Source organism: Diceros bicornis, chromosome 37 (genome assembly GCF_020826845.1).
Source record: "Diceros bicornis minor isolate mBicDic1 chromosome 37, mDicBic1.mat.cur, whole genome shotgun sequence".
Lineage (NCBI taxonomy): Eukaryota > Metazoa > Chordata > Mammalia > Perissodactyla > Rhinocerotidae > Diceros > Diceros bicornis.
The window spans coordinates 14092010-14107694 of record NC_080776.1 but is presented as its reverse complement, the minus strand read 5'-3'; the positions used below and the strand labels follow the sequence as shown (position 1 = coordinate 14107694).

Below are 15685 nucleotides of genomic sequence, written 5' to 3'. Positions count from 1 at the left end.
CTGCAATACCTGATAGTCAGTCTGGTAACCCATGTGTCTACTAAGTGACTAATGGGCGGGTAGCAGATACAGGGTGGATACAGCTGGGCAAAGGGATGATTCACATCCAGAGCGGGAAGGAGCAGGATAGCACAAGATTTCATCATGCTACTCAGAATGATGTGCAGTTTAAAACTTACGAATTGTTTATTTCTGGAATTTTCATTTAATATTTTTGGACCTCAGTTGACCGCAGGTAACTGAAACCCTGGGTAAGGGGGGTACTGCTGTACTTTGAAATGTTTGAACTCTTTTTGCAACAGTAAGTGAAGTCGTCATATGTAGTAGGTCATTAATGATCTGGTGGCGCCTTCCTTGGAAGGGTAGTCAGTCTGGTCTCCTGAAAGTGAAGGTAGTGTGATGCATTGGCAGTCACTTTGGATTGAGCGTCAGAAGACTTCACCTGTGGTCCAGTCTTTTCTATTGACTAGCTTTACTCCACATTTTACTGCCTCCATCATGATGCCTTCCTCCAGCCTGGTCAGCTGTACGCTCTGATCCCTTACTTCCATTGCAGATCGACTCCCCTGTATCCTCAGCCTGTTCTTGGAATTCTTTGCCTTCTTTTCATCTGAAACCTGGCTTTGCCCTGAGGATACAGGCTTATCTTCTTGAATTGAGGTATCTGTTTTCCTCCTTGAATCATTGGGCCCAGATGCCATTTATTGCCACATCCATCATCCTCTTTTGTGGCTCAGGGCCCTGTGAACTGTTCTTTTGAGAGTGCCCTCTCAGTGTCTCCTAACTTCTTATAAATGCTCCCTCTGTCCTTGAAGACTTTAATACCTTCTTCACAGACATTCTCTCTAGTTCACATCTTAACTTTATCCAGGGCATGTGGGCATAGTCATTCATTTAAAATACATTTATTGTCTGTTCCTACCAGGAGTCAGGCCCTAGATGTACAATAATGATCAAATGTAGCTTCTTCTGTATTACAGTGGTCTCCACCCTGTCCTGGAACTTGTCATCCTGCTACTTTTAGAAATCTGAGGGGCCAGCCCAGTGGTGCGGTGGTTAAGTTTGTGCGTTCCGCTCTGGTGGCCTGCTGGTTTGGATCCTGGGCGTAGACCTACTCACCGCTCATCAAGCCATGCTGAAGTGGCGTCCCACATAGAGGAACTAGAAGGACCTACTACTAGGATATACAACTGTGTACTGGGGGCTTTGGGGAGCAAAAAGAAAAAAAGAGGAAGATTGGCAACAGATGTTAGCTCAGGGCAAATCTTCCTTAAAAAAAAAAAAAGAAATATGAAACTCTGATACTGCAATCTGACTTAGCTCCCCTCCATTTATTAGATGTAGGACTTGAACAAATCAGTTAACCTCTGCCTGTTTCCTCTTTTGTAAAAAGGAGAAAACGATAGTACCTACCTCATAAGGTTGTTCTAAAGGTAGAGTTAATTCATGTAAAGCTTTTAGAATAGTGCCTGGCAAATAGTAGGCATTATAAATAAATGCAGGCTGTTAATATTATGTAATTATTCTATCCTACTTGCTGCTTGTTTCCTTGTTACATTAATGTGCTCTTGGATCTCAAGAAGACCCCTTTCATTTTCTCAAGCGGTGGTGACTGTTATTAGTTGCCCCTTCTTTCCTACTACCTCCCCAGGGCAAGGCCAGAAATATCAGCAAAAAGCCTCTTGGATCATTCCACCCATGTGCCTTCACTGCTCATGTGCACTTCTGGAGAAAATTGCAAGACAGTGGTCTCTAACTTAGCTGGACTTTCCGTGCCTCTGGGCATTTTTTTTTGTGTCTCTGGTAAGCTCCCTCTGCCCTTTCCTGCCTGCACTATTCTAAACTGTATTCCAAACTTTAATCACTGTCCGCTGCTCTTTATTGGGAATTCTCTTATCTCGCTTCAAGAAACTTAACTACTGCTTCACTGTGAAAACTGATTGTGAGTAAATTCCTTCATCTTTTCTCCCTTTCGCTTATATACTTTAACCTGTATCTTTACGAATTCTTAACTCCTTCCCTCAGGTCTCAGAGATGTTCCTTTTCCTGTCTTCCCTGTCATGGTAACTACCATATTATTTCTCTTCATAGCCAAGAGTCTCAAAGAATAAGCTGTCTCCTTTATTAGAACATGATTTTCTTTAGAGGAGGCGTCAAGTTGTTTTGTATTGATCTTTGTTAGTGCAGCACAGTAATATCCAACAATGCTGAATGAATGAATGAATAGACTCTCTAGTTTTCTCGTTTTTAAGATAGGAACTATAGCAATCTTTCTCACAGTTTAATTCTGGGGATTAAAAGAAATAATGGCAGAAAGTGCTTTTTAATAAACAGTGGCATCACTGAGTCATTTAAAAGAATTATCTAATCATCAAGTCAGAATTTTCAGCTGCAAGTTTCATGTAAAACAGTTATTTTCAAACTCTTAACAGGGTCTCCGGGGCCCAGAGGACTTAGGAGGAGTGGAGTAGGTATCTTAAAAAATCTCCCTCTCTGGTCATTTAGAGTAGTTCATATGTTGCCATGTGTATAAAAGATTTCATTTTTCAAAGTTCTATTAACCATTGCTTTAAAATCACTAGTCACTAATTCAGCCTTTTTAAAGTTGAAGAGGGCCCTACTTGCCCAAGTTAATATAGTTAATAGGAAATTGAGAACTGATCTTGTAGTTGCCTTAACGTCTAATGCAGAGCTTTTGCTACTAGAAAGCGTTTCTTCTTTATTTTTTTTAAAGTCAGTTTTAAAGTTGAAAATATAATTAAGTAAAACTTGTTAATTTGACTTCCATTCAGTTTAGTGCTTGTAATCATTGAGAACGGAATGGACCCCAATTTGCTTTTTAAATGAGAAAGGTTACTGCTAAGCAAATAAATAAAGACTTCAAAGGGACATTTTTACCTACTTTAAGAAAATACAAGATTCCTTAGAGAGGGCCAGCCCCGTGGCTTAGTGGTTAAGTGTGCGCGCTCCGCTCCCGGGTGCGCACCGACGCACCGCTTCTCCGGCCATGCTGAGGCCGCGTCCCACGTACAGCAACTAGAAGGATGTGCACTTATGACATAGAACTATCTAGTGGGGCTTTGGGGGAAAAATAAATAAATAAATAAAGGCAGCAGCAGCCCTGAGGCTCAATTTAAAAAAAAAAAAAAAGATTCCTTAGAGATACTGTTCTACAAAAGCAAGCCGTCATTGCTAAGAGCTTTACCGTACTGATTGCAAGTCCTTATCTAAAGCAGCTCTTAACTGAGCAACACAGCCTCTTCTGTTTGCCCTATCTCTTGAAAGTAATTGTGAAAAATTTTTCCCTTTTCTATTTCCAATTTATTAATAGTATGAAAATTTGCTTTCTAAGATTAGTAACTACAATTTGTTGAATGTCTACCTTGTGTTAAGCTCATTTTAGGTACTTTGAACTAAAAGTATCTCAAATCCCCACAACAGTCTTAAATTTAGATGTTGTTACTCCTGTTTTAAATCTTATCTGGGGCTCAGAGAGATATAGTAAAATATGTACAATATTACATTTATGCCTAGGAAAGGGCAGAGCTGGGATTCAGAATCCGGGTGTGTCTGACTCAAAAATTCATTTTCTTTTCATTACACCTCACTACCTAATTATATTCTAAGAATTTGCTAGATTCTGAAATATTTACTTTCTTAATAGAAATATGTTGGAAAATCAATTCTAAGATTGCTGTTTAAATTATTAGCCAGGATCAGATCCAGGGGCCCTGAAGCTTGTATAATGCAGAAAAAAGAATTCAGAATTAGGTTCTGGGCCTTGGAAGGAGCTTTTGCAAGCTTAAGCCTTAATAAATTCAGGGAAAATGCACCTGTCAGATTCAAAGTTATTAAAAACTTTGAATTAATTGAAGTATATATTGTTCAGTAAAATTGGAGTATAAAAATTGCTTAAGGAGCCCTAGCAGTCAAAATCATAACCTGTAAGAAAGACATATTAGTTGACATTATTTTTGAGTTAACGTTTTATTTTTATTAAATTATAAGACTGATAGCACACTTTCTTAAAACTGTTTTTCAGTTAATAGAAATTTAAGTATATATTTAGAAAAAAGTGAGTCTTTGAAGTTAGGATGTTTAAATACCTTTACTGTCTTTAATATTTTTGTCTTTGAGAACATACTAAGAAGTAGGTTAAACAGTAAAATGAATTTTGAAGCACGAAGATCAGATACTTTAAAATAATTCACTTTTCCTCATGGTATATGCAAATAAGACATGAAAGAAGTATATTTTTTTTGCTGAACACTATCACTAGCTGAATAAACAAGTAATTATTTGCTCCTATTTGTATTTTAATTTTTAAAAGCTAAGAGGGATTTTACAGAGACTCTCTTCTAATCTTATTTAATAGATGAGGGAGGGTGATTTACCCAAGGGATGCTCTCATGACTGGAGTTCCTGGAAGAACCATGATTGGAAGTCTGATTTCTGGTTAAAAGCTCTTTTCTCTAGACCAAACTGAAATAAGCATACAGCCATAGTAATTCAGTGTTAACATTAGCCTGTTCGATTATAAAATTATTCATTAACATTGAGCACCCAGGTGATTTGAGTTGCCATGGTGTAATGGAAGGACACTTATTTTAGGACGCTTGGATTGCTTCATTGCTCTAACTAGCTGTGTGATCTTGGATAAGCCACTTAGCCTCGGTTTCCTCACTTTTAAAATGAAGAGATTTTAATTTGGAGTTACCTTATTCTAACTCTTTTCAGTAAAGGCAGGTTATACATAAGTGTAGGAACTGAATGCTAGTGTGTTGTTCGCCTGTGGCCTAAAACATTTTGTGTGATGTTGCAAATGTCCACCTGTCTTTTCAGCTTTAGAGTTTTCCTTAAAATATGAATGGTGTATTTCAGTGATGATGGTTAAATCCTGATAGGAAACAATGGGAGGGTTAGCTGTGTTTTCGCATACTTCTTTTGTGTGACTTGGTAGTTTCAGAGAAATTTTGAGCAGATTTTTGTAATGTGATAGGGCTTTTGCTATCCTACCACTTTTGCTTATAGTCAAATTCATTCAAAGACAAAGGTAACTGTAGCAATTTATACTGTTTTAAATGTTTTTTTCTCGCCCTTTGGTTTGTGTGTAGCTGATTCCAGTGTAAACTAATTTGTTATTGTCTTATGGTCATAGAGCTTTTACACGTTATCATAGTTTTAGAAAACCTGAGTTTACCCATTTCAAAAAAAGAAACCTTGGTGACTTAAGCGAAAGAGAAGAAAGTATTGTTACTTTTGATTAAAATTAATAATTTTAGTGTAGGATAGAAATATGGAACTCAAACATGCATTTAGATATAAAAGTATTTTCTCTGTAAGATTACTTACTAGTACTTTGTGATTCCATCCAAAATATATGATTCCTGCTTTTCTATTATTTTCGTTTTCCAGATGAATGTTTAAAGAGCAATTTTATACATGTGACACTTTAATATTAGTTTGAGATTTAATAGTATATTGAGAAATACAGCAAATGTTTTTATTATTTTAAAGTGTTGATCTTATAGATGTAATAAGTAATTTTCTTAATAGGGAGGGGCTCTAATTACAATGTTTGAAGAGTTCCAGTCATGATAAATATTGTATTCTCTGGATAAATTGTTTCAGGGTGCCCCGTAACATCTGTTTTTCACCAGTGAAAACAGCACCAGTAGTAGGACGGTGGCACACTTCCTGCCTCAATAAGAGTACTTATGATTGCATCTTATTTGTTGTGGTCATCAGACTATGAAATGTTATACATATATTTTTTTCATCTATTTAAAAGTCATTCACAGAGATATAGTTGGAATAATATTGTTAGTACTCTTAAGTCACTTGTGACGTAAATGGACTTTAGTAGGCTAATCTGGAAGCTTGACCTTGTGTCTTTGAAAAAAATTGTTCCAAATTTTCAAATTGGTTTTGGAACAGCCTCATGTTGAGGACAGAAATGCAGATTAATGAACCTGCTGATTTAGCTTTCTCTTTATAAATGTTACTGTTCTGTAATTTAGTGATGTTAGAGACCAGTTGAATGTAGATCAGACTTAGTTTGTGATTTCACAGAATTGTCCCAGGCTGTTATGTTTTTCTAATGGATAATCTTTTTCTCTCCTTCCTTGATATCAGTTACCACTTTTGACAGCACAGTTTCATTCTCATCTGGTCTCCACTATAACAAAAGAGAAACTAGTTAACCAAACATCAGTAGTCTTTACATTCAGGTTTAAGTTATTAAGTAAGGCTGTATGTCTCTTCTTTGTAGTAAAGAAAGAAAGAAACAAATTTATTGAGCAAGTGCTGTGTGCCGTATGCTATCACAAACTTTCTTAATTGCAACACAATACACCATCTTCTCCCATTTCTCCTTCCACAAGCAGATGAGGAAAGTTTGGAAAGTTACAAACTTGTCCGAAGTCTGAGTGTCTCTCACTGGGCTGTTTTCCTCAAAGCTTAATATCTTGGGCTGTATTTTTGATGGTTGAGGTTGCTTAAAGATTAACTGATGGATTATTGCAGATAGCATAGTTGTTGCTCATCAAATAAGATTTATTATTATTAAGTGTAACTGGACTGCATTAAAATCATATTTTTTGAATGTCATCTAGGCATCATGCCGTGTATTATAAAGGATAAAATAAAATAAAGGAAGAGAGACTTTTTATACTCTGAGGTGCTTACAGTCTGGAAGGAGGCTTCCTTACATAATTTATGGGTTAGTTGTGTCTGACTAGAATACTGCCATTCCTCAGATATTTGTACCAAAGCAACTTTTTTGGAGGCTGAAGCTCAAAATTAAGATCAAGCATTTTTCCTTGTTTATTTTTTTTCTAGCTGTGTCATTCTGAATTGCCTGGAATTTCAAGTTCTCACCCTTTTCCCCCACCCACCCTGTTCTAAATTTCTTGTAGAAGATTATTCACAGGGGACTAAAGACTTCTTGTCCTTTGTATATAGTGCATGTGAAGAAAACAGTTCTCTTCATTTTAGTTTTAATTGGCTCATGCTTTAGTTCTTTCCAACTCTTAGTAGTTACAGAACTTTCAAGATGTGTAAGTATATATTAGGCTGACATCCTTTCAGATTCACGCATTTTGAACTTTATATTTTTATATCATTTGAAGTAATGTAGATGAAAAACCAGAAATGTTTGTGAAAGAAAATAAAGAGCGTTATGTTTGTTATTGATAATTAGGGAATTGTAATCCTGGATTGGGGAGAGGTAAGGGGGTGAAGGTCACTTTTAAAAATTAGTGTCTTGATTTCATTTTTAAAAGTCTCACTAACCATAAGCATTTAAGAATACTTAATTATATCTTTCCTTTTAGAAAAGAGCTTTTGTTTCTTTTCCTGCTAAATGAATTTACTTTGCTGATCACTTTGTAACTTGAGCTTCTTGGGGAAGGATACTGTATACACCTAATAAATAGCAAATGTTAAATGTTTGTTTATATATGTGTGTGTGCATTTTATTTTATCATTCTATAATTTTGCTGAAGTGTTGTAGCAAATTCCTTCCTAAGTGTATTTGCAGTTACTGCATCCTAAGTAAATCAGTCTCGTCAATGGGATTAAAATCCTGCTTGAATAATTTAGAATATTATTTTAAAAGAATGTTATTGCTGTTTTTAAAAATGTGTGTAAAGCCTTTAAATTTTATGACTCTGAATGAAGTATAGACTGATGTTTTTATGGTTAACATATTGATGAGATTAGAGTTTAACATTTAGTCCTTTTAACTTTTATTGACAGTTAATGTGTTCTGTGTCAAGGATGGGGGAGTGAGAAGTTGAAGTCCATCAATAACAGTTATTTTGCATGGTTGTTGACATGTTCACTTGATGGCAAGACCAGAGCACGTATACGTAGGAATCTGCACTCGAAGCCCGTTTCCTTTGGTGTATTGTTTTTGGACTTGTTTGATTTAGGGAAAGATTGTAGCTTATGGATCCTCTCCTGAAGGGTCTTTTCTGTTTACTGTTTTCCTCCCAGTTAATATTTATTAATAAAATTCATGATTAAGCAGCTTTCTGAGGCGTTTAGTTAAGTGAATGTGAAAATCTGAAAATACTACTCCATATATGAAATTTGAGAGTCTGTTGCTTTTACGTTATTGTACTTTATTTCTATTTGAAAAAGACATTTGATTATTGAAAAATTACATTCATTGCTGTAGATAAGCACATTAAAATGTTTTTCCATATTATTGTGCTTAGTAGTTCAAATAAATGTTCATGTTTTCGAAATTGCATTGGTATAATAGGTAAAATGATATTTGTTCACCAGACATTTGTATATGGCTTTCTAAGTGGCATTGAAGAAAAATGCACAATCTCTTAAGTATCTCATAGTCTAGTGGAAGAAAAAGATGCACAAACATAATTATGAAGCGGTATGGGGGTGTACTGATAGATGTAACCTGAGTATTATGAAAGAGCTGAAAAGAACTTGTTAGCTTTGCTTGGGGTCAGGGAAGGATTCCTGAAGGATATGACCCTTGAGGTGTGTTCAGAGGCTATGTAAAGTGTCATATAAAGAGGCAGAAGAGGGGGGCGTAAAGAAGACGTTGGGAGGGTGGAGAGTGAGGGGAGGTGTGACGGTGGGTGGAAATAAGCATTGGTTTAACGTTGTTAGGGAATATAAGATAGAAAATAGTGAATGAAAGATAGAGAAGTTAGGCATAGACTAGGTCTTGAAGAGTGTTATGTTCCCTTGTAAAACACACCCTCACCCCTGTCGATAATGAGAGCTGGGTTTTGAACACGAGCATGATGCTCATATGTTTATTTTAATGGTGATTTTGAGGAAGATAGATTCCAATAGGTTATTAGAGTTTATGATGGTTGGAAGGCTGTTGCAGTGATTTAGATGAAAGTTTTACGGTAATAGTATTCAGGATGAAAGAATGGGAGCATATTTGAGAAATATCTTGGACCTCATGTTAGTAGCACATGATGATTCAATGAGAAGGGGATGAGAGAGAGGAAAGAAGAAAAGTTAAGGCTTATGCTTCTAGCTTGTATAACTAGGTAGTTTGTGTTGCCATTACTGAATTAGTGAATACAGCAGGAAGATGTGGGTGGATTTGGAGAGAGAGTTTACCAGGGATTTTGGACATGGTAAGTTTGGTCTGTATCTGGAGAATTTGGTTGGAGATGTCCAGCAGGTAGTTGAATACAGTAGTTTTAAGCTTTGGGGGAACATCTGGGTGGCAATATAGATTTGGGAGAAGTTAACATACAAGCCAGTAATTTATCTTCTTTGAGATGTGGGCCGAACTTCTTGGGAAATCTGATAAGAGCTAGGGATCAATTATCCAGAAAAGAAGTACACACACGTTATATTTACAGTATTTTGTGTACAGTTTTAGGAGGCTTCAGAATCCTAGTCTTGTAAATTTTAGAACCCTAGATGTGTGGGTGGTGGTTGTAACCATGATAATGAATGAAAATGCGTAGGGACCCAGGAGAGAGTGAAAAGAGCCGAGGGCAGAGCTCTGGGGATTAAAACGATTTAAATGGCCCTGGAAGAATAGGAGACGTGAAGTAGGGGAGTACCGTTTCCGAAAGAAGGCCACATTATACTCACTTGCATCTGCGTAGTTGTGCCCTTAAAGTACTTTTGTTTTAGCTCATATCTGTTTATTTGCTAAGCTTGAAAAGCTGTATTTCTTTCTGACATTTGATGCCCATAGATGAGAATTCAAGAGATTCTATCATTGGGCATGTTTGTTAGTCGACATGTGAGGCATTATACTGTGCCCTGGACTGGGCTAAATTCTACTGACATTCTCCTTTAGTTTTCCTGATAGTCCTTTGAGATAGATACTGTTATTAAACCCACTTTATAAGTGAGGACATAAAGGCTTAGAGGAGTTAAGTAATTTGCCCAAGGTCACCTGGCTTGTGAAATTAGCAAAGCTGTGACACAAATCCAGACCTGTTGGACACAAAACTTATGTTTTCTACTAATAAACCATACTGTGTTTACAGAGATAATCAGTGACTCACACTGTGATATCACTTTACCATATGAGCGCAATGGAATGTGAGGGGAGTCCAATGATTTGGACTAGATTTGGGGATCCTAGAGTTCTGATCCCAGCTCTGTGATTTTGGGTAAGTTATATAATCTCTCTGGGTCTATTTTCTTCTTGTTTGAAAATTTCTATACCTGAACAATTACCAGAAGAAACCTTGTTGTCCTGTGGCTCCATCTCTGCTCTTATCTATAAAGCATAATACTGAGGAAAATACATACAATCTTGGATTATAAAACAACTCTTGATTTATATATGTGAGAAATGATTCTTTTATTATAATGGAAGAGTGTTTCTACAATATTTGAAGCCTCTTGGTTTATATCTTTAGAATTCCTTAGTTCCTAATAGAAGATTTAGTAATTCACGCTGGTTAGAGACCTTTTTGTACATTTTCTAGCTTTCATAGCATCTTATGAGCCTGAAAAAGATCATTTGAAGTTTTGCTCAACTATTAGCAGTATAGTTACCTCTGGAGTTTATAGTCCATATTAAGTTTGTTCTTTCTTTGAAATGGTTCTGAATATCCTGCTTTATATGTTTGTTATTTAATGTCAAGGGATGGTGTCTTAGGTTTATTATAATGTCTGCATGTGCTGTCAGCAGACTAAAACCACATTACACATACATGGAGTATTTGAGGCCATCATCATCGTATGGGCTTGTATCTTTTTTTTTTTTTTTCTGGTGAGGAAGATTGTCCCTGAGCTAACATCTGTGCCAGTCTTCTCCATTTCGTATGTGGGATGCCGCCACAGCATAGCTTGATGAGCAGTGTGTAGGTCTGCACCTGGGATCTGAACCCATGAACTCCAGGCCGCCGAAGCAGGGTGCACGAACTTAACCACTACGCCACCAGGCTGGCGCCTGGGCTTGTATCTTTTATTTGTGAAAAGTTATAAGTAGCCACATCTTATTTATATTTTATATAGAGCATCCCATGCATTAGGCTATCTGATAAAAATAGATAGTAGTTTACATGTAATAATAAATTCTCTTAAGGCCACTTCAGAAAAGTCTCTGATAGACCTGGGATTTGAATAAGATTTGAATAACAGGAAAGTTGTTCTGTTAAAGAGTTTGTTTTTAAGCTCTCCAGAAAAAATTAGAACGATAAGACTCAGTTTGAGTTATCTGCTTAAGAATCCTCTTGAGTGAGAGTTGAGATTTTATTGCTTGGGTGACTGAAAGGACTATTTTGCCTACCTACTGCTTCCTGTTTCCCATCCATACCCATTGGACCTGGCTTGGAGAGGATTCTTTTTTTTTAACCACTTTATTGAGGTATGATTGACATACAAAAAACGGTACGTATTTAATGTATGCAACTTGATGAGTTTGGAGGCAAGTATTCACCTGTGAAACCATCACCACAATCTATGCAATAAACATATCCATCACCTCCAAAAACTTCTTCCTCCCCTCTTTGGAGAGGATTCTACTAGTCAGCAATTTCTGTCCAGTTCATGTCAGATGTGTGTGTGAAGCTGGTGAGCAATTGTGGTGTTTCACAGGTTGAGAGTGCAGAACTTACAGGTTTCCTGTGGCATATAAAGAGGACTCTTTAGTCAGAGATGACCAGAAAGTTATTAAGTCAGCAAGTATAAATGACTGTTATATGCCAGGTATTATTTTAGTGGCTGAGAGATGCAGCAGTGAAAAAAATCCCTGCCTTCATGGAGCTGACATTTGGCTGGGAGGAGGGAGAGCAGGAAAAGAAATAAGGAATGTGAGGTTGGAATTTGGGGGTCACTAGTAGGAGGAGGCTGCTGTTTTAAATAGAGTGGGCAGTTAAAGCTGCATTTTAAGGTGACAGTTGAGCAGAGTTTTGAGGTTGATAAGGAAATGAGCCATGCAGATATCTGGGGGAAGAACATTTCAGACAGAGAGAGTAGCAAATACTAACACCTTGAGGTGAACTTGTTTGACTGATGCAAGGAATAGGAAGGAGGTTGGAGTGGCGTGAGTAAGGAGGAAGAACAGATGAAGTCAGAGAACTGTGGTCAGATTGAGCTTTTGTATTCTACAAAATAGTGTAAGGACTTTGACTTGAACTCCAAGAGAAGTGAGAAGTCACTTGAGGGGTGTGAGCAGCTGAGTGACATGATTTTATTTATGTTTTCAGAAGATGTAAGTTGTTCATTGTTCTTAGGGCACAGCACACACTCCTTGGCCCATGTAAGGCCCCTCTGTTACCTCTTTTCACTTTCATTTTTTTCCTTTTCCCTTCAGTGCTGATGCCTGCACCCTTTCCTAGCCCCATCCTTTGTCAGGGGCAAGTACTCTAGTATATTTGACATAGGTCCTCAAATATGTGTGCCTACAACCTTGTAAAATGAGTTTTGTATGCTTGTGTTTTTATTTATGTTTATTTATTTATTTAATTTATTTTTTTTGTGAGGAAGATTAGCCCTGAGCTAACATCTGTTGCGAACCCTTTTTTTGCTGAGGAAGATTGGCCTCAGGCTAATATCCATGCCCATCTTCCTCTACTTTATATGTAGGATGCTGCCACAGCATGCTTTGATAAGTGGTGCCTAGGTCTGCACCCAGGATCTGAACCCGCGAACACCGGGCTGCTGAGACAGAATGCATGAACATAACCACTACGCCACCAGGCCGGCCCCTGTATGCTTGTGTTTTTAGATTATATAAATGACATGCTGTTAAAAAAAAAAAACCAGGAAGAAGTCACTCCAGCTGCTCTATGATAGTGGGCCAAGAGCAGAAACACACCAGTTGGGAGGCTGTTGCAGTAATTTGAGAGATGATGATGGGTTGGACTAGGCTAGTAGCAGTGGAAGAGGTGAGAAGGAGTTAGATTCTGGGTACATTTTGAAGGTAGAGACAAGAGATTTCCTGTTTAATCCTGTAAAGAGGATTACAAGTTTTTTGGCTTTGGCAACTGGAAGAATGGAGTGGACATTTGCTCAGTTGTAGAAGACTGTAGGGGAAGCAGACTTAGAGGAAAAAATTAGGATTTCTGTTTTAGACTTGATAAATTTGAGATGCCTAATAGGCATTCAAATAGAAACATTGAGTAGGTAGCCGAATATATGACTCTGGTATTAAGGGGAGAGGGCCAAACAGTATATATAAATTTTGAGGTTAACTTAAAGCCATGAGAATAGATGACATCAACTTCACCTAAAAACTGAGTGTAGATAGACAGGAGGTTCAGAACCTGAGCCTTAGGGTTGGAGGTTGTGGTGATGAGTAAGAACCAATAAGCCAACTGACAAATAGGAGCTAGTAGAGTAGGAAGAAAAGCGAGAGACTGTAGTACTTGGAAGGCAAGTGAGGAACCTCTTTCTTAGGACTAGGAATGCTCGACTCTTTTTCAGTTGCTGTCGGATAGTCAAGTAAGATGAGAACTGAGACTTTGACCATTAGGTTTAGCAGTGTGGAAGTCACTGGTGACCTCAAGAGCAGGTTCAGTGAAATCATAGAGGTGAAAGCCTTATTGGTGTAGATTCAAGATATGACGGGAAAAATGGGACTTGGAAACAGGGAATGTAGAAATCTCCTCCTCCTCTGCCCTGCGAGTTTGCTGTAAATGGAAAAGAGAGAAATTCAGTGGTGCTGGAGGAGAAATATGTGAGGTTGTGAGAATTTGTTTGTTTTTAAGATGGGAAACTGATGATTTTGAATGCAGATGGAAATTACCTAGCAGAGAGGAAAAAATTTGATGATGCTGGGAAGGGAGATTGCTAAAGGAAGGTCCTTGAATAGGTGAGTTAGGATGGAAGTAGAACAGTGCTTGTTAACCTTCATTCTGTATACACCTGGGGTTCTTGTTAAAATGGAGATTATGGTTCTGTAGATCTGGGGTGGGGCCTGAAATTCTGCACTTCTAACAAGTCTCTAGATGATGCTTGTGTTTCTGGACCTTGTGCTATAATTTGAGTATAAGAATTTGGCACTTTGAGCGCAGGAATTAGCAGATTACATTTGTATGCAATCAAATAGGTTATTGGATATAATCGGAGTTTGTGCAGTGTCTGTCTCTCCAGGTTGTTTCTATTTTCTTAGTGGAACAGGAAGCAAGTCATTATAGAGTGAGGATGGAGGAGATGGTATAAAGTCAAAGAGGAGAGTAGAGTCAGACTAGAAAAGTGGGATCATGGGATTGACTAAGGGCCTGCTTGTGGTTAGTGGTTATAAATTTAAACTGAGACGGGTTGAATATGGGTGTATGTATGTTATTTTTCATTTACTTTCAGCTACATGGGTGCAGGTAAGGAGTAGGAAGGCAGTTGGGCTTTAGAATGGTAAGTATTTTGGAGGGAGGAAGAGAGGGGCAAGTGATTTATGGGTGTATACGAGGTAGTTACAGATGATGGACCATGGACTCTAAACTGGGAAAGGAAGGAAATGAGAGAATGCTAGGTTAAAGAAAGAAAATGTGGGGTTTTTGTTTGTTTGTTTGTTTGTTTTGTGTTTAATTGCAGGTCTTCTCCCAGTCTTTAGTTTGCTAAGGGGCTCTGTAAATCTTCAGGAGAGGAAAATAGTGTTCATGTTCCCAATTCTTAAAATCAAAGAACACTTTCTGTCTCAGTATCTCTCTGAGCTTGTACTCTATTAAATAAACTTAGGGAAAAATGTCTTAAACTGACTAAAGCAAGTATTAATATTAACATCAGGGATTATGATTTTATTTAAAGTGGAGCGTTCTGCAGATAAGAAAGGAGGGCGGTCTTAAAGGATTTTCAGAAAATTGATTGTCAGTTCTAAAAATTATTTTTAAATGTATCCCTTTATTTCTGTTAAAACAGATTGTTAACATTGTTATAAGTCATGCAGATTTATAATCATAGCCATATAGTAAAATATTTACTGGACAAATACAGACAGATTTTCAACCATTGGTGTTTTTTTTTGTCTCTTTCTCTCTCTTGGATATTACAGATGACCATGGATGAAAAATATGTAAACAGCATTTGGGACCTTCTGAAAAATGCCATTCAAGAAATCCAGCGTAAGAATAACAGTGGTCTTAGTTTTGAGGAGCTCTATAGAAATGCATATACAATGGTTTTGCATAAACATGGAGAAAAACTCTACACTGGACTAAGAGAAGTTGTTACCGAACATCTCATAAATAAGGTATCCAACTTTAAAGGACTGTTGCTAAATATACTGAATCTAGAAAATCCTTTTACCGTATTTTACTTTGACTAGAAGTATTATTTTTCAAGGCTCCAGGAAGCCTCTAGTCATAATAATCAATCAATGGCTGTATTATAAAACCTCACTCAAAACTTAACTATCAACTAAATCAGAATTTTAGATAATCGAGGGAAGATGAAGTTTGTGATCTATGATAAATATGTTCTCTGTAATCATAATTAAGGATGAAAACTTTCAGTAATTTACAAATATTAATATGTTAATTACAGATAATTATTTTTTCCTTAAAATGCTTAATCAGCCCATTATAGCTTTTTCTAAACTTTATATATTTGAAAATAATAAAACTACATTGTTTAAAAAATATTGTCTATGACTTTTCACCAGTTGAAATTGACTTTATTCATTTTAACTGAGTTTTACTATGGTAAACGTGAATTTTTTTTTTTATAGATAAATTAGTAGTGGGCTGTTAACATTATAAAATAGTTCTTTGGTTGCGGAAAGATG

General features: G+C 37.0%; 1 protein-coding gene across 3 annotated transcripts in view; it reads left to right on the top strand.

The window, feature by feature from the left end:
- Window positions 1-15685, top strand: part of CUL3 (cullin 3) — a 98383-nt gene that overhangs the window by 7846 nt on the left and 74852 nt on the right. The window contains exons 1-2 of one of the 3 annotated variants that reach the window (XM_058533104.1): window positions 10014-10124; window positions 14954-15151. The exons of 1 other annotated variant lie outside the window; for it this stretch is intronic. In XM_058533104.1, coding sequence (XP_058389087.1) covers window positions 14954-15151 — 198 coding nt within the window. In that variant the 5' untranslated portion in view covers window positions 10014-10124. Of the gene's footprint in view, window positions 1-10013; window positions 10125-14953; window positions 15152-15685 lie in introns of those variants that run through there. One more of the 3 variants, XM_058533103.1, reaches the window with a different exon arrangement.